Source organism: Centrocercus urophasianus, unplaced genomic scaffold (assembly GCF_019232065.1).
Source record: "Centrocercus urophasianus isolate 14NV4802_14NV808 unplaced genomic scaffold, USGS_Curo_1.0 seq_16, whole genome shotgun sequence".
NCBI classification, from domain to species: domain Eukaryota; kingdom Metazoa; phylum Chordata; class Aves; order Galliformes; family Phasianidae; genus Centrocercus; species Centrocercus urophasianus.
In genome coordinates, this window is record NW_024884711.1 from 36,651,496 (window position 1) to 36,671,265 (window position 19,770).

A 19,770-nucleotide genomic window follows, 5' to 3' on the forward strand; every position below is an offset into this window, starting at 1 on the left:
GTCTTGGGACCGGTGCTCTTTAACATCTTTATTAATGACATCGATGAGGGAATTGAATGCACCCTCAGCAAGTTTGCTGATGACACCAAGCTGAGTGGTGCGGTTGATACGGTGGAAGGAAGGGATGCCATTCAGAGGGACCTCGACAGGCTGGAGGGCTGGGCTCGGGTGAACCTAATGAGGTTCAACACAGCAAAGTGCGAGGTTTTGCATTTGGGCCGGAAGAACCCCAGGCACCCGTACAGGCTGGGAGGAGTGGTCCTTGAGAGCAGCTTGGCAGAGAAGGACCTGGGGGTCCTGATGGAAGAGACTGAACATGAGCCAGCAGTGCGCTCTGGCAGCTCGAAAGGCAAATGGGATCCTGGGCTCCATCAGGAGAGGGGTGGTCAACAGGGACAGGGAGATGATTGTCCCTCTCTACTCGGCTCTTGTGAGGCCCCATCTGGAGTCCTGTGTCCAGGTGTGGAGCCCTCAGTACAAGAAAGACATTGAGATTTTGGAAAGGGTCCAGAGGAGGGCAACTAAGATGTTCAGGGGGCTGGAGCACCTCCCCTATGAGGACAGGCTGAGGGAGTTGGGCTTGTTCAGCCTAGAGAAGAGAAGGCTGCGGGGTGACCTCATTGCAGCCTATCAATACCTGAAGGGAACCTACACCCACGAGGGGAGTAAACTCTTCAAAAGGGCTGACAACAGCAGGACTAGGGGAAATGGATCCAAGTTGAGGGAGGGAAGATTTAGGTTGGATGTTAGGGGGAAGTTCTTTACAAGGAGAGTGGTTAGGCCCTGGAATGGGCTGCCCAGGGAGGTTGTGGATGCCCCATCCTTGGACGTGTTCAAGGGCAGGTTGGACGGGGTCCTGGGCAACCTGATCTGAATGTGTATGTTTGGTGGCCCTGCTAGGTTGGAACTACATGATCCTTGACGTCCCTTCCAACCCGGGTGATTCTGTGAACCTCTAGAAATGTAAGTGATGCAAAGGCATAATTAAGAATTTTAGGATACCACAATAGAATTTCCTAGTCTGATTTTTAAGTACATAAAAATATAATTTAATTGCTTAAACTTTGTCTGAGTAAAGGTAACATACAAATGGATACCAAGCCTTCTCCTAAAGCTGATATTGCCTCTACCATCAAATACTTGTACTACTGCCATGATGGGAGTGGTAGAAAAGCTGCAAAGAAACCAAGATATGCATTCACACAATAAATACTATGTACACCAGTTACCTAACATCTTAAGATGACTACATACCCTCCGTTACTGTATAGCAATAGGAAACAAAATTTGAAGCATAACAATCACACACATATTACAGTTTTTCGTAACATGCACAATTTACCTTTGTGCAGTGGTCATGATGGCATCCACAACTTCAATGATCCTGTGCAAGGCTGAGTCTGTTCCTATGGTCATATCAGTGCCACAGAAGTCATTGTCTATGGACCCAACCATTCCCACAATGTTAAGGTAAGCATATTTCTTAACAGCCTCTTCATCAATCTTTCCTGTAAAAAATTACCCAGAGAAGGATCTGGATTAAGTTAGATTAAACTTAATAAAACTCAACATTATCAGACACATTTCTTGGCTGCTCTACAAATTAAACATATCCAAACATAACCGCTGTTTAGATATTTCACGTAACAAGGTTAGTCAAAAGCATAAGGGAAAACCAATCAAACAACCAAACAAAGAATCCTGCAATTAACTCCTATGATAAGGAGGGAAACAAGAGCTTTTCAGTTCACTTCAAAGTGGTAACAGACTATCATGCCTTATAACCAAACTTAAAATTGATGGCTGGGATATAATAGCATTTAATTTGGAGTATCAGTGTCTGACATGCAATGAAGAAGCAAAATGATGCAAACTGGATGCGAGTGGACAAATCTAAGTAATCGTAACACCTCATTTACACTTTTGAAGACTTTTGCATCTCTGAAAGGCTCTGATTTCACAATTAATAGGTAAATAGAGTAGAAAAGCTCCTATTGGCATTTTTAGTACGTCTCCTCACGCCTAAGAGAAAATGCTAAATCACTCAAGAGTTCTAAAGGACCTCAAGGACAAACTAGCTGCTGCAGTGCTTAGAATTACCTCAGTATCTATGGTGGGGATCATAGTAAATGTAACAACAGATTTTTAATGTGAGATTCAAGACTATGGATTTGTACATTTGATGTCTATACCAAACAAAATATTACAAATCATAACAGAAAATATAACTCATTTTCTTGCAGATAAATATAGCATTCTGAAGAAGAATCAAAATGTTTTACATCAACGTACGTAACGTTTTACAAAGTGTTCTGTATTGTTCTGTAAGTGAAATCACACAAATAAGGGGCATTTGGTTGACATAGTCTACCTGGATTAGGTAAAGCCAATGACAAGGCGCATCCCCAATGGATTTTGGAAAAACTGATTAGTCATTGCATGGTAGAGAAGGTTTTTGCATGGAATAAATTATATGAAAGAGAGTGAAAAAATAGAAAACAGAAAGATGTAGTAAATGCAGATTCTTGCATCAGAGGAAGGTAACCGATGGAGTACTATAGAGATCTGTACTGTTCAGTATATTCAGCAGTAACCTAAAATAGGGAATGAGCAGAAAGTTGCCTGAGCTTACTGATCAAACTGAATTATTTGGGTTCTAAGGGTACGGGGTGTCTGTGAAGAAATAAGGAAGACTAGCAAGACACAATGACCAGTGAAGTATCAGGTGGACTTTACTGTAGATAAATGTGAACTAATCCACATGAAAAACATATCCTAACATCAAAAATAAAATAATGCTGTTTTCGTTAAGGAATCAGCACCAGTGGCCAGCAGCAGTAAAAATAAAAAATAATAATAAAAAAATCTAAATATTAGGAAATATTAGGAAAATAACAGAAGAAAACAGATCATTATACTACTGTGTGGATCCATGGTTTGCCCTCATCTTGAATACTGGGTGCAGCTCGGGTCCTCCCCACCTCAAAAAGGATATGTAGAACTGGAAAAGGTTCAGAGAAGGGCAACAAAGATGATCATAGATACAGAACTTATATTATAAGGAACAACTAAGAAAGGACTCTTTCTTCTAGAAAAGAGATGAAAAAGTACAACAGCTGTAAAGTCTCAATAGGCAAACAGAGAAATCAGGATTGATCATTCAGTGCTTGTACTAAGTCAAAAACTAGAAGACACCACATGAAACTAGAAACCAGCAGGATCAAAATAAATAAAAGATTCTTTGCAATCTTCACAAACTCCTCGAAGCTGTAGAACTCATCGCTACACAGTGTGTTCAGCAAAAATCTGTATGTGTTCAAGGAGATGGTATACATTCAGGAAAGAAAAATTTGTTAAAGGACTGATGTTCTGGTTCAGTAAGTCTCAAAGTCAGAAATTGATGGAACCTAGGAAAAGAACTTAAAGATTCTGAATAACTTATAGCATCAGCACAGCATTATACAAGCCTGCACTGTTGTACTTTTCACTAAACATTCTCTTGGATGCTATCAAAAATGATTAACGGGCTGTATGCATTTTTACCAACAGATACAATGTTCTGATTTTGAGCAATGCATATAGGCAGGAAAACATCATAATTTAACAACATCCAAATGTGTAACTTGTAGGAAAGAAATTACCATGTCAGTTTGTACTTGAAGAAAAGGGCTTTTCAAGTAGAAGGTTTAAAGGCCCTGAAAATGGTTCATCATGGGGAAAAAAAAACAAAAACAAATCATACAGACAGTTGTCCAGTAGTTTATTTGGTCTTTCTCAACATTTGTGGTGTACAGGAAAGGATGTAGAGAAATCAAGAACTATTAAATTATGAAGAGATGCGTAATTATGTAGAATACACGTATTTCATTTTTGAACACAAGAAATACCCTCTGAATATAGTTTATGAATACATAGTTACAGCACAAAACTTCTCTAAAGACTGAACTGTGAGTTTGGTGGGTCTCAACACAAACTTACCTTTCTGTGCCAGTTCTTCTAGAAGTCCACTCCATTCTTCACGGAACAGATTGGCACCAGTTAAGCTACCATCTCCACCAATCACACAAAGATTAGTGATTCCTCTCTGAACCAAGTTGCAGGCTGCCTGCAGGCGACCCTCCCGGGTACGAAAGGATTTGCAGCGTGCACTACCAATGACTGTACCTCCCTAGATAAAGGGAGCATAAAGGGAACTTAGTTTACGTCTATAATCCAGTCTATTACTGAATATTTTGTTTGTTTTTAAGTTGCATTAATGATGAGTTTTTACTTTGCAGCATAACAGCCATTTTAATTCCACAGTGAATTAAAACTAATGAAAACAATTACCAAGCTCATGGGAAATTATGTTCTCAGGAGTGGATACATACACCAGGGAAAAGAGAAAACACTCAAAGATGACTGATAAAGAGCTACTCTTGAAACAAAATATTAAATTATTTGGGATTAATTTTAGAAGCACTCCAATTAATTACTAATATCTATGAATATGTGATAACAGAAGTAAATGATACAACACTAAATAGTCAAGATTCAGATGAATTTGATCCAGCACAACTGTTTTTAATTAACGTCATGAAACCTATGAACATGCACAAAAAAGATGTATCCATCCCTAAGGCTTTGAATTAGCATTTATTGTGCTTCCATAGAACTTTTGAGAAGAACATACAATTTTCTATTTCATTGATTTATATACTGCATATATTAATCTGATAAAAAAAAAAAAAAAAAAAAAAAGATCTTCCACCAAAAACCAGAGTAGCTGTTTTCAAAATGCCAAAAACATCTCTGTGTACATGTAGGCATTCTCAAAATATAACATGTAATATAACTGAGAAAACATACCATGCTAGATATTTTCATACTTAAAAAAAAATAAAAAATTGTTGAGAGTGGAAAAGACTGCATTTGAAACAATGTACTACAACTTAGTAGGCTGAGAAGTCTCTTATCAGAACAACTAAATACATTCTCAGCTTCACTGTTGATGCTATTCTTACAGTATGCATTCAGCATCACATTCTGCTCCTGCCTTTGCTCATCAATCCTTGACCACCTCAACTTTCTTTTAATCAAAAGGCCACAGATTATACAAGATGGACAGAGCATAAAACAAACATACAAAATACATGTACATATAACATTTTTTTTTTAATAATTGTAACATTCCAGCTTTTTTTCTGTTTGTTTTATTAAAAAAATAAAAAGCGTGTTTTTCTCTGCTTTATGTTTATTACAGTAGCTTTACATAGCTAATACCAGCTTCCATATATTCACTTGCCTTACAAAATATAGTTATTCCATACTTCGACCTTATAATATCTTTGCCAGTATGTCTTTAGGAGGCTAACAACATGATATTGAAGATTTAGAACAAAGGCTTTCAATATGATTTTTGCGTACTACATTTAAGATCCTTAAGTTCTTCTTTAGAAGGTGTCAGGCAATCACACTATAAAAAACAGGTACTGCTGGTCACTCTGTCATCACATAAATAAGATTTCATAACTGCAATATTAGTTCATATTGGGGGAAAAAAAAAAAAAAAAAAAAAAAAAAAAAAAGAGAATTAGATTTCACCCCTACTCCCTAATACTTACCACTTGCAGGATACTGGATACACTTTCCCAAGAAACTTCAACAATATTATCACCGCCATCAACCATTCCTTGGTAACCCTAAAAAAGGAAAGCATCTCAGAAGTCTTATTTGAAAAGTGGTAACATTTCCATTGTAATAGTACTCCCTGTGTATATCTTAATGTAAGTGATTAAAAGCAATGAATTAAAAGATATACTTAAAGGATACAGCGTCCAAGCAAGTATTGCATTAGGAAATATATAGACATGCGTATGTTTAGAAGACAGCAAAACTGACACTATAAACTAAAAATACCTAATTTGGGATGATCCACAGCAGACAAAGGTTTTATCCAATAAGAAGTAAATTGGTAATACTAGAGTACTGTATAATAGATTAGTATATGAATATTCTATAAAACTGAGAATCCCTCACTAACGTAATAGGATGGGATGTTAAATGAAATGTAACCTCCACAGAAGTTCAAGTTACTCAAATTAAGCTCACAAGGATTTCAGTACAGATGCCAAAGGGCACATGTTACAAGCTTCTGCTCAGTGAGATTAATTAACTTACACTTTAGATGACTGAGTAACAGCAAAGAAATATCCAGGTAGAAGATGATCAGTCTCAGATTTCTGTCATTCAACAGATCTTTTCAATATTTTGTGTACTCTCCATACACCTCTAGTATGTATCTAATGTATACACATCTAAAATAGGTGTCTTGAAGCTGGGGCATTATTTGTGTAATTCCTTCAAAATTGAAGGCCAAGCTGGGAAACTAAAGACATGTAATCTACATAACTTCAATGTACTTACAAACATATGTATGTCCATACACAAGATATGTAACAATATTTTTCTGAGAAAGAACATATATTTCTGAGAAAGTGCAAAGATTCTCAGTAAGATTTATTCCAGTGTATCCAGCTGAGCTTGATGAAAGCTAATAAATTAAGTGCAATTATCAAAGAGGCATTAAAAGAAAAGCAAACAAGAATACAGAGAGTTCATTACGTCACTCAATACTGGATAGAAAATTTTTCCTACTCATCTCTATTTTGGCAACCACAGCTGAAAACAAGGGCAATAAACCCTGAAAGAGTATCACAATATTGCACTTGTAACAGATTACAGGAAGCTGCACTGTAAACTTGTGAAAATACATACAGTTGATATATTTGCTTCAATTATTCACCTTCCATTCTTACTTGAAAGAAAAAATAATCAAATTGCATTCAAGAAGGTATTACAGGCATACGCAGTAAAGGGATATTAAAGACATAAAAATTGCTAATTCATATCTTATTAACCAATCTAAAACATAAGAAAGAGGGAAGGGACAAACTTCCACTTGAAAGAGGTTTTACATTTTGAAGCACAGCTTCAAAAAAAGATGAGCTTTATTGACACAGAATTATAGGATGGCTGAGTTTGGAAGGGACCACTGGAAGCCATTTTGTCCACCTGCAGCCAGTCCCAACTTCAACCAACCATTCTGCAATTTTGTGATAGTTTCTCTATATAGACATGCAATAACAAGGGCTGTATTAATGATTTCCCCACCTGTAGAGCAAAGACAGGGAGCTTTTGGAACAAGCTAGATCCATTTTTGCTTTGTTTACATTAGCTTTTATTAACTCGGTTCTGCTTCTGCTTCCTAAGTGGTGCATTTAAGCTCACTTTAAACACTTTGACTACAATTTCAATTCAACAGGCAGATGCAAAAGACACAGAAGATTTCAAATAAAGCTTCTTAGAAAAGATATAAAGAAAATAAAAAAGTATTAATAAAGAGCATGATTTCCATTTAACAGTTTACTTAAATTCTGATGCCAACTTGAGGTCTGAGCAATTCCTTGTAAAGGTAAAATTCAACTTGAAATATTTCATCAGTACAGCAAGCATCATACTTGAAAATAACGCTTTTATGTTTCCTTCCTCTATCCAACATTTGAGATTTCAAACATTCACAAGATACATACACATACACCATAACTTCTGGAGAGAGGGGCAGACAGTAAACACTGCTTCTCATCTTAAGTCTACAAAAACTTCTGGAAAAGAACAATCTGTCTTCTGATGCCCTTCATTCAAGACATTCAGGGCTTCAGCAGTTGTTTAAATTTCCTTATTGAGCTTTTTTGGTTATTACTCAATAACATAAAATACTATTACCACTGAGGGCACAAACCATTTTGTAAAAGAGAAATTCTTCCTCACAGAAATCCATGGCTGCAGTACCACTGCATTTCTAACACTGGCCTCTTGAGAAAAAGACCCCTAAAAGCAAGGTGAACAATCTGAAAGTTCCACAGCTTAGTGGTAAGAGCGTGCATCCATGGGGAGCTATGTGCTTCAATCCATGAAAAAGAAACATCCGTTTCTAAAACAAACTCCCACAGAGGAGAGCTACAACTTTTACTTCTCATTCTCATTTAAAGAGAGTCATTTTTGGTAAAATGAAAAACAAACAAACAAAAACCTTAATCTAGTCTCCTACAGCAGGCTGGTACTGTGCTTTCACCTCTTCAATTTTCACAGGATAAGTGAAATAAATAAATTGGATTCCAGCCTTAATACCCATCTGGAGGAGATTGGGAAATAAAGTGATGCTATTTCCACAAGGATACAATGTTACAATGCTAAGATTAAATGCTAAAAGTTGTTAACATGATTGTAATGTGAAATCAGGGCAACAGTGTATAAAAGTACTATTTCCACAAATGAATAGAATGATTTTCAGATGTGCCCGCTTCAATGAAATAAGATATGTATGGCCTGTTAAGAGTTCTTTCTTAATTATGATTTTCATTCTAAAACTAGTTTTAATATATATAATATTCGAGTGGGCTACTTATTCATATAACACAACTCCACACACCCCCTTTTGGGAATCAAAGTTTGCCTATGTAGCATAAGAATTCCAGTTTCTTTCACAAGACAAACTCAATATATATATATATATATATATATATAGTAGTCAACTAAGACCGATTTTTATTTGCAATAATAGTCTCTCTCCTACTTCTGAATGAAGCACAAGAAAATAGAGTTTATGTTTTTTACTTCAAATACTGACCTATTTTTGGTCACAGCTGTAGAAGATGGACGATTTTAAAGTGCAGAAGTTCTTATGAGGGAAGACAAAAGTGACAGAAGAACAAAACAAGTGTACTAGGATTACAACAAAGTAAGTTTCAAAAGGCTGAGACTTTACTCACTTTTTGACTCCAAATAAGAAAACATTTGTCATTAGCCAACAAAGACGATGAAAGAACTGGAGGGCATGACTTATGACAAACAATTGAGGGTATCTGGTTTGTTTAACTTAGAGAAAACTGAGAGCTCTCACAGCAGCCTATGGCATCCTCTGGAAAGGATTTCTACTCTCTGATAAGTGATAAGATGAAAGCTGAATCAGGGAAAATTCACATGAAATATCAGGAAAAAGTTCTTTACTGAGGGAGTAGTCAAGCACTGGAACAAGTGCTCATAGCTCCAAGCACAGTAACTTTATTTGTACAACTGACTCTCGTTCCAAAAATTCTGTGATTTTGATATAGGCTGGTTTAGTAATGGGAATGGGCATATTTCAGACAACAACGTCACATTAGCAAATTCTAGTAATTATTACAGAAGCACTGTACTTTGTAATGGGACTTTTGAAGTTCAGAAAAACAGAAGCTTCTCTGGAAGTTTATGACTAAATACACTCCATTATACAAAACAGCTTTTAGAAGGTAGAACTCTAGGACAAAGATGATAATTCTTAGTGCAGAGCTAACAATAATAATAATAATAATAATAATAATCTGTCCTTTAAAGGTAACAAAAAAAACCTCCTTCCTCAAAAATATTTGACCCATTTCAGCAAGCCTTCAGCACAGCTCAACACTGAGAGAATTCTAGAGGTTGGTCATAATAACTAGCACACACTAAGTATTCAGAGCTACTTGCTGTAGCAGGGTAGTACAAAAGAATTTCGGAGCACAGTGCTTTACTTATTTGCATTTCAATACTTCACATCTCTTTAGTAAATGAACCCTAAGAACAAGCAGACCAAGAAAGAAGATAAATTGCTGCCTTTTAAAGCTAAATTGTATATCTTGCATGCACAAAAAAAGAAAACAAAGTACTTTTCTATTGTTTCTATGAACTCCTTTTGATAAATCACATTAAAAATAAAGTGCACGTTCTGTTAGAAACACTAGATCTTGCCCCGTATTCTTTTTTTTTTTTATTGATTTCTAGTCACCACATACTTCTAAGTAGGTGTAAAGGAATTCAAGTGTAAATAGAATGATTGTTTTGCTAAGAAGTATTTACTGAATTGTGTAATCTGCACATTTTAAGTGAAAGTGTATTTCAGTCTATCAGGCTTAGATAGTATTCTCGTAATTTATATTGAACTTCTACATTTTTGTGTCAAATAACTGATAAAATCATTATTCAGGTTAACACTCCACAAGCACGCAGGCAATCAACAGGCAGTCAAAAGCTTCAACCACAGAATTTTTTATATGTCTGAACACACTAATGATAGAGAAGGCTTTCAGTACTAAAGCCAGGAAAGACAGCACTAGCCCTACAGAACTCTTGATAAAAATGAGTTGTAAAAAAACCTCTTGGTGTTACCCATGAAATGGGGACAACAACCCCATTTACCCTGGGAGGAAGCCAAAGAGTTAAAAATTAGTAGTTTAACTAGGCTGAAGGAGGTAATTATAAGTTACAATGATAGGGACCAGACTAACATCTAAATAGTACACAAATACATCAGTGAGTATTAAAGTTCAAATTCACCACTGAGCAACAATTGAGGAACAACCACCTATTTTCTCAACATTTTCAGGCTTATGGCATTACAGAGAGAATTCAATACATAATAAAAAGTAGCTTTTAAATGAAATAGATTTAATCACACAAAATATAAAAAGCAATTTCCAGAAATAAGTACGAAAATAAACGTTGAGGTAATGATATATACAATATCTTTTTTTATTCTATATTACTTGCTCTTCACAATCTCCACAAGTATAGATTACTCAAGTAGAAGCAGAAGATAAATACAGAATGAATTAAAAAAAAACCCACTAACCTCATAAACGAAATAGACTTTGGCTTTCACATATATTCCCATGCGTACTACTGCACGCACAGCAGCATTCATACCTGTTAAGAAAAAGCAAAATCACATTGGAATTGATTATCTTTGCATGTGTACATGTATTTTCAGTGCTTTTGAAAACAAATTTAAAAGCCCAAAACATTAACTCATTCCTAATGACAGACAATGATCAGCATGTATTAGTCAGGAATTTGCTTAATGACAGTGCTATCAGCCTATGAATACAAAAAGCACAAAACTATTTGCTTTGATGTAACGATTGTCTTAGATTGTCAACGGGGATAGAATCAAAGACAATTATATGAATGCTAGTATGCACACTGATCAGTGACTGAACTGTTGCTTATTGTAGAACAGCATCATAAAAGAGCTACTAAACCAGAAAGGGAATGGAAATTCTCGTCTCAATTAAGTTTTCAATATGAAAACATTCAATCAATGTAGCTCATTCAAAAGAGGAATTATGCTGCAATAGCTTTTTCCTGAGCTCTCCAAAATAATGCAAATCTATACAGCCAGTGATCTGTTGGGAGCACAACCAAAACTCTCGACATTGACAGGTGTCCAATTAAAGCGAGAGAAAAAAGTAGTAGTAAATCAACACAATAAATGTTTGCATTTAAAAAAAAATTAAATTAAATTAAAAATTACTACACACTACTTCGCTTCCTTGAAATGCAATCTCACATGGGAATTCTCTCCTCACACATCTAATAAACAATTATTAATATGAAGTCTTACACTCAAGTTGAACAATCAAACACCTGATCTTCTGAACACTAATGAAAGTTTGACTGGTTCCCCTACATGTGTTAAATGAATTTTTACCCTCTTATCCCTTCAGATATTGTGTCATCTCACTCATTAATTAAGTTCACACAAAAATATACTATTTGCTCCTTACACTAGCATAAGGGATTATGCAAAGCCTGAGGACAAAAGCAGCAGCTAGGCTACACTGAAAGAAATAATCCAGCACATCCGTTAAAAAGGGATGACAGAAACATCAAAAAAGAAACAAGAAACCACTCTAAACCTGCTGCATTCAGTAATATCAAAGTAACAAAATAGTAGGTGAGCTTCTCTGTTACCGGAGGCATTAAATGCTCACTAATATGGAAATACAAAAATAGGGTAAGTAGAATATATAACCCATAACACAGTATGCCAAAAAGGTCTACCCCTGCAACTTCTATCATCATTGGAAAAGGAAAAGAGAAGAAGAAGGATTAAAAAAAAAAAAAAAAAAAAAAAAAAAAAAAAACGAGACTGAGGTTTTCTCAAATATTTCAAAAGTTGCTGAAGTGGCTAAATATAAAACATAAATTAAAAAAAAAAAAAAAAGAGTCTGCCAAAATCAAGAAGTCGTGCAGTCTGATTTGTCTTTTGTATACTGGCACTTTTCCTTAAGAATAAAATCCTAAGTTAACTGTTTTCCCATAAATTCTGAACTAGGAAGTAATAGCAAGAATCCTCTTACTGCCCCTCAGCCCTGTGCTGAGCAAAAAAAAAAACCAACAAGATAATGGATAATGCCATGGAAAAGCTGAGAAATTCTTTCGACACGCTGTGCTGAAAAGAAAGTCAGCATGCTAAATTCCAGATTAAAACAAATCTACTACATACGGTGAAACAATTTTCAAACAAACAATAAAGAAAACAGAAAGTAACACAAACACACACCAGGTCCTCTGGGAAACACAGACAAAAACCCTTCATTTTTCCAAATTATAAAATGAACTGTCATTGCACTGCCATTTTCTGCAAACCAAGACAAGACAAACACAAGCTACTCCTTTCATTAAAGTCCATTGAGTACTTCAACTCATTAGCTGAACAACTGTTGGTTGTTTTCAGGTTTTTTGCTTGTTTTTAAGAGGTGAGAACAAATTTTTAAATTATCCATATCACTGAAAAGTTCTAGGAGAGTGGCTAAAAAGTTCATTTTCTGAAGGAAAGACATACATTATCACTGAGGACTACTCAGAACTGCCTTGCTTTAAGAACTTTCTGTTCTCGAGGTTCAGCTCTGACACTTCTCATGTTTGGCACAGAAGGGGAAATAGGAAGTAGTAAGGCATGTTCAGCTACAAAGACTGTGCTGCCTCATTCGTTAACTTGTGCTAACTTTTGTCTTTGTTCTCCAAGTATTCAAGCAGAAAAATAGAAAAGGTGTCTGATTCAAGCAACTTAAAGCTCTGTCAGCAAAAAAAAAAAAAAAGACAGACATGAAATGCAAACATTACAGTGTCTATTAAAGACATACGTTCATCTTTCTACTACTCATATTTCAGTATTATTGGTCATGTATCACATCTTTGTATGTTTAGGATAAATCTTCCAAATCGTGTATTTTGAAGAAGGGTAGTTCTCACTCCAGATTTTCTCCCATATCACTTTTTCCCTAAAAATTAGCCTGCAAATGTTGAACAGACTTAACTTTCACACTTGTAAAATAGAGTTCATTTCTCAAAATGAATTTTTCACATGAATATATTCATAATATCATCACATACTTTTTTAGTATTTCTTCATTTCCCTGTGTCTTACACGAAAAACTGGTAAGGCTCATAATTTACCTGTCTGAAAAGAGGGCAAAAATCCAGGAAAAACTAAGAGTTACAGACAGAAAGCACTTCCTCAGTACCGACACTGAAACTGAGTAAATTTATGCAACAGACATTGTTATTATTTGGTGATGTGTCTTTTTTTTTTTTTTTCGGATGAGGAAGGTTTGGGCATCTACCAGCAAGCTCCTGCAAAAGTGGCTAGCATCTCATGAGGGCTGGGAATAAAGCATATTATGATTTGGTAGACCTTTATATCTTTTCTATCTAAATCTGAACACTGTGCTGCTTGCAGCTATACAAATATGTAAATACCAAGCATTTCACAAAGTTTCTGCATAACTTATCTAACAAAACACTGCTCTATTTCATTATCTGTGGAGTCCTACAATAGCATTTATGAATTACCACAATATCTATGAAATGTAATGTTACGCTTACTAATGGAAAATAGATTTACCCAGTTAATCATGAATTTAGTTCTGAGTAATAAATACTGCACCAATAAACACATACGATTAGAATAGCAGCTTCAAAAGTAAGCCAGAGACAAAAACATTATTTTTAATAACATAAGAATTATTCAAATTCTTTCTCAATTATCATTCGCATTTGCATTAAAGCCTTTGATAGAGGAAATGATTTATTTTGTCCTTTTGGACTCAGCAATGTTTAAGCTACCTGCAATTACTTGAATTAATTATAGGAATTATGCAAAACCATCTAGGAATTTATTGTCTATTCAACTGTCTTTGAAATCACTAGTTTTTCACAGCAGAGTTACAAACAGAACTGCTGAAACTTTTAAGTGATTTCCAAGACAATCCCTTCCCTCAAAAAAATATTTCTGTACCATGGCTGCATCCTATTTCATATACACAAACAGAACTACAACAGAGGAGTTGAAATAAAACTAGGACACTACCATGTTGAGCTATTTTTTTTTTTTTCAGTTTAGTCAACTAAAAGAAGCGTTTATATAAGTAACTATAATACTAACCAAGGAAAAGTCAAAAACACGTATTTTGGTCACACATCAAGAAATCCTTAACTGCTACCAATTTTAAAGATAGGTATTGGCTTAAGCATGTTTGATAAACCACAAAGAGTGTACTTAAGTACCACCTTGAATAAGAAGCCTGAGTTAAAAGATTATAGAGAAAAACACACAAACTACAGGAACTATACAACTATCTTAACACTATCAGCCAGAAAGACTTTACTCAGAAACAAAAATGGATATGAATTAGGAGACCATATGGTAATGAATTAAGAGACTATAATCATCATACTGAAAGATGAGAAAAAACAAAATTCAAAATCTGAACAAATCATTGAAAAAAATAATAATTGGAGTTTTCTCCATTTATCTTTAATCGTGTCACATTTTATTGCAATCACAGTAATGACTCTAGATTTCTGAATACCATAGACTTTTTCTAACAGTAACACCATATTAGATCAGAGCCTTGTACTGCACAAATACTTACATAACTACCATACCAGATACATATCTCCTTCAAGATTTAAAAAGCATCCTAACAGTCCATTTTCAATCTTAGAATTATAGATGCAGTTCCTCCAAAACATTAAATGCCATGAAAAAGATACACTCATCTATTAATAACTGTAAGCCTTGGCTTTACTTATATATGTATGCATGTCCATAAGTTAAATGCTTTTTGCACATGCCTATGTCTGTAGAAAAACAGAATCCTATTTTCTGAGACAGATGTCTCAGGGATTATCTTCAAAGCGTTAGCAAATAAACTCTACAATTTGAACATCGTAAAGGAGTGCATTTCATTAGTTTATTATTTTATTATTCATCCAGCAATCACAATTCATTTTTCCAATGTAACCAATCATGACAAGAGCAGCACATCTATGCTACCACATTAAATACGCCTTGAAACATCACTGGTAAGTCTGTAATGCTTCAGACAAAGAAATAGAAGTCTTTATTTCTACGGCATTCTAGGACATTATCAGGTAATCCATATTCTACCTCCCTTAATTGTTATCTGCCACAACACTAAACCTTTTAGTTTGTCTCAAAAATAATGTAATCACCTTTAAAAAAATAATAATAATAATCCCAGGTGAGTAGATGGGCAACAGCCACAAATTCAGTATTTCCAGTGATGAAAATCTGTCTTCATCAGCTTTCAGATGATATGGCTCTTCTTGCTGTGGAGCCATACCAATCATGATCCTAGAACAGGAAGTCTGATTGGAGGTTGTACAAATGTAAAAGTAACCTACAGCTGTCAAAATTATCGGTGGTTTCGGTAGCCACCATAAAACACTACCACTGTACTTAAAGCAGATCATGGCAAGTGTTGCAGCATGATGACAGAAGAGTGACTCAAAACACCTTTTCAGCTCACCTTTATGAGCGGCAGCCACGATCATTTAGAAACAGTGCACAAACCAAATCGACTCCTGAACTCTGAGAGTAACTGTCAGAACTTCTTTTCCCTCTCAAGGTACTTGAGATTAAAGAAGAAAGTTCTTGCTTTAGTTCACTACTGAGCTGGCTAGGTAAAGTAATGCCTGCAAAGCTTAGTACTTGCACACATTAGTGCATAAACATAAAATAAGTGTAATATTTTAAGTACTGTATTGACATAAAATAAACCACTAATACATTCTTTAACACAAGCGTATTGTTTATGGTGGGGTTGGAAATGTGATGACTAAATCATAATAACCTTAGTATGGAGCATACATCTTATATAGTCCTTATATTCCACAGTTAGTCAAAAAGACAAGCATAAAACCCTGCAAGAAAGTACCACAAAAGTGAGGAAGTAGCTTACGCTTTAAAATATCCCATAAATAGAAAAGCCTTTGTATTTTACATAATGCTACTCCTAAATTATTCAAAGGTACAGCAGCTGCAAAGGCAGTAACTTGTATTCTAAAATATCAAGCATATTTTGTTCTATGCAAAGATTTACTGCCCACCTATCTAAACCAAGGCATCTACTGGGATGAAGACTCATGTTTATTGTAACTATAATTGATGCTCTTTCCACTGCCTTTCCTGCTGAGGTTGGTTTGCATTAGAGATCATCTGAATATTTCTGATGTCTACCTAAAAAATCTGAAAGAAAACAGGAGTCTGAAACTATTTTGTTTTCACCTTTTTTGCCTACTTCAGAGTTGGTAGTTTTGCCTGCCCTACAGTTTTGCTCAAACATGTGCCTTCAAAGAGTTCTGCAGCAATAGCACTCTATTTCCTTCTGCTCATAGCTCACAACTTCTCTAGCACATTTGCCCTACAGAAGGCAAATGACCTTGACAAGGCATGACTCATCTTGTCCCTTGTCCTACGCCTAACCTAGCATGCAAACAGAACAGAGGTTGTATTTTACACATCCACGCTGTTCTCAAGATAGTAAGGTGGAAGTCAGCTGTGTTCTCTCATTGAGTCCAAAGGACCAAATTCTAAAACTACATTTTAATTATTCTAAGTTAGGTCAACAAAGCTGTCTATAAAATATCTTGGAAGCCATCCAGTTTGCTTTGTTTAGTCTTCGTAACAACCTCATTCCTCAGACAGCAACTTCCACTGTTGTTAATCTTCACCTTGCCTCATTTGCAATCTGGTGGATAATAGTGTAGATGCTACTCGCAGATTCTGAAAGTCCTTTAAGTGTCTTAATTCACATAGTGGCCAGCAGAGATTAATACCTTATAAAAAAAGAGATGCATCTGCTGGTGCATTATATAATCACCAGACACGCGGAAGCGAGTCAGCCTCTTGCTGAACATGCTACTGCTGCTTGAGGCAATGCCCTGTCACACTTAAAAGTTAAAATGGCGATTTGGCGACCAGACCATCAACACAGAGAAGCTTTGACTCACAGCTCCTTCTGGAATCATTTAGCAGTGGAAGTAATGATACTGAGAGCAAACTGTAGATAAAACTTGAACAAATGTAACCCGACTGAGGAGCAAGAGAGAAGCCATTTAAGGTCACCGATTTGTCTTTTTTTTCTCAGGAGCTACAATGTTTTCTTCTCTGATTGGTTCTAGAGCCCTCGCATCCCGATTAGAAAGATTCCCGATAATTCCAAGTCAAACCGGGGACTCCCCGTTATTCCTGCGGGGAGAGGGCGGGAGGATGCTTCTCCCATCCCCGATGACGCAAGGAGGCGGAATCCGCAGCGACTCGCAGCGGATCACGTACACACCGGCGGCGAGGAGGAAGCGCGGAGGCACCGCTCCGTGGAGTTGCCGGGGACACAGCGGGGAGCGGGCACCGGAGAGCGGGGGGGTGCTGCTGGTAACGCTCAGAGGTTGGAAGAACCGGGAGGATGCCCCAAGCTCGGCGGGAGCTGACACGTGTCCACGTGAGGGGCAGCTAGTTCTGATCTTTAAACTACCGAGCCCATGCACAAAGGAAAGAGACTTTTTTGGTTTGCCTTTTTTTTTTTTTTTTTTTTTTTTGTTTGTTTGTTTGTTTGTTTTGTTTTGTTTTTACCCTTCAAAAACGTGTTAAAGGAACATTCCTTAAAATATTTCCAAATCACTCTCCGGTAATAATAGTACTAAAATAGTTGTGACCTCAGCAAAGGAAGCTGAAAGCAATCTTCATTTAACTGGCAAAAGTGAAGAGTCCACATGAAAAAAAATCGGATATTTAGAACCTTAATCAACTGAAACTTCAGACTTAATTTATGTAAGGTTTTCTAGTAGAAAAGGGGAAATGAAACTGCGGGAAAACAGGACTCGGAACTAAGTATTTTGCGATCGAGGCTCTTTCTCTTTTCTTCTAACGTCTATAGGTCTTTTGTTCCCCTCCTTCACGTTTGCACGTGCAAACACGTTTGCAGCATGCTCCTGCTGGGCTGTAGAGCCAAGCACCACCCGAGATTTTAAATCACGGGTAGGAACAGGAAAGCGCTGCCGGTGCCAACACACAGCGAGAAGCGGATGAGGCGAGGGCTGGCAGCAGCCAGGCAGCCTCCTCTGATTTCCACCAGCCATTCCCCACCATTTCCCGGAGCGAAGACATTTTGGTAGTGAAAGTTCCCGGAGCGCCTCTATCCTCTGCCCTGCCAGGCTCAGAGGAAGCCACGCTTTGGTAAACGCGATGAGAACGAATAGGACGGATGAGAGGGTCTGCCTGCAGCTCGGAGGCCGCGCAAAAACGATTTTCACCGGCCTCAGTACGAGAGGCAACGAGGAAACAGGAGCCCGAAGACCACCGCAGTCCCTCCAGCAGCCTCTCCCCACGCCGAGCTTCCCCCGCTCCTTTCCCCGGCCCCTGCTCCCCGCACTGCCTCCCACATGGCCTCCCCGCGCTCCTCCCTCCCTCACCCCATCCCCCGAGGGCTTCCCCCAACCTCCCCGCTGCTCTTTTCCCTTCCGCGCCCCAGACTCCCTTCCACCCTCCTTGTTTCCCCCTGCTTCCCCATAGCCACCTTGGGCATCGCCGCCGCTGGTCAGTACCCCGATGGCTTTTCCGGTGCCGGAAAGGTTCTCGAAGAACTTGGGCTGGTGATCCATGGCTGCGGAGGAGGCGGGGGGCGCGGAGCGAGGCGATGAGAGCCCCTGCGGCTCGGCCCTGCTGCCCGGGAGAGCGAAAGCAGTTCTATCAAGTATTTGGCCTTCAATAAAAAAAATAAATAAATAAATAACGTTAAAAAGAAAAAAAAAAAAAAAAAAAAAAAAAAAAAAAACCAAAACCTTTGCTGGAATGTATTTAAAAAAAGTGTTTCAGTAGGAGAAAAAAAAAAACCGGAAGCAACGCGAGAAGCCCAGAGAAAGGAAAAGAGACGAAGAAAACGCGAGCGAGATCAGACGTGCTGCATCCACATCGCACCCCGCACCTCCCGCCACCGTTTCCTCCGGCCGCTCCCGCTGACAGCCCGCCTGGCCCCACCTTTCACCTCCCCTCCACGAGCGGCGGTTGACGGCCGGCTCGAGCAGCCAGTGGGAAGACGCGCTGCCGTCGTGAGCCAAGGGTGGGCGGTTACGTTTGTAAGGAAGCGGGCGGGTCGGGGGGGTGTGCGCGAGGCGGGGGAGCGGCGGAGGAGGGGCCGCAGGTGGGAGCGGGAGGCGCCGTTGCTTCCTTCCCCCCTTCCCCCTGCGCCGCCGGGGCCCGGCGTGGGGGCGATGCGGAGAACATGGCTGGCGTCTGGGCAGGGGGGGAGGTGCGGGGGGAGGAGGGAGCTCTGTCGGACGGAGTTAGCGCATCATCCCGGCGCCGGAGTGCTGAGTAATAGCGCGGTGTCTGCAGCCGGTGCCGGGGTGCCTCTCCTGTGAAGAGCTCTCTCTCGGGCTCTCCCGCTGTCGGGGCTTATCTCTGCGGGGGGAATCCCCTTTACGAGAGCTCAGCTTTCCCTTCCCAGCCCTTTCCCAGTGCTTCTGCTGCTGCCCGGCTCCTCTAGTGCTGCGGCGGTTTCTGTCTCTCGCTTGGCTGCTGCTGAAAAGACTCAGCTAGTGAGGAAAGCAGCTTTGGCTGAAGGAGCA

General features: G+C 38.1%; 1 protein-coding gene across 10 annotated transcripts in view; it reads right to left on the reverse strand.

Annotated features, from left to right (window-relative positions):
• Positions 1-19,249, reverse strand: part of LOC122159743 (phosphofructokinase, platelet) — a 43,626-nt gene extending 24,377 nt beyond the window's left edge. For 9 of the 10 annotated variants that reach the window (XM_042817576.1, XM_042817574.1, XM_042817578.1 and 6 more), the window contains exons 1-6: positions 19,128-19,167; positions 18,720-18,905; positions 10,688-10,761; positions 5,604-5,681; positions 3,979-4,168; positions 1,343-1,508 (exon numbers count right to left, since the gene is read on the reverse strand). In XM_042817576.1, coding sequence (XP_042673510.1) covers positions 1,343-1,508; positions 3,979-4,168; positions 5,604-5,681; positions 10,688-10,761; positions 18,720-18,804 — 593 coding nt within the window. In that variant the 5' untranslated portion in view covers positions 18,805-18,905; positions 19,128-19,167. The other variant, XM_042817570.1, reaches the window with a different exon arrangement.
• Between the last annotated feature and the right edge of the window lie 521 nt (positions 19,250-19,770).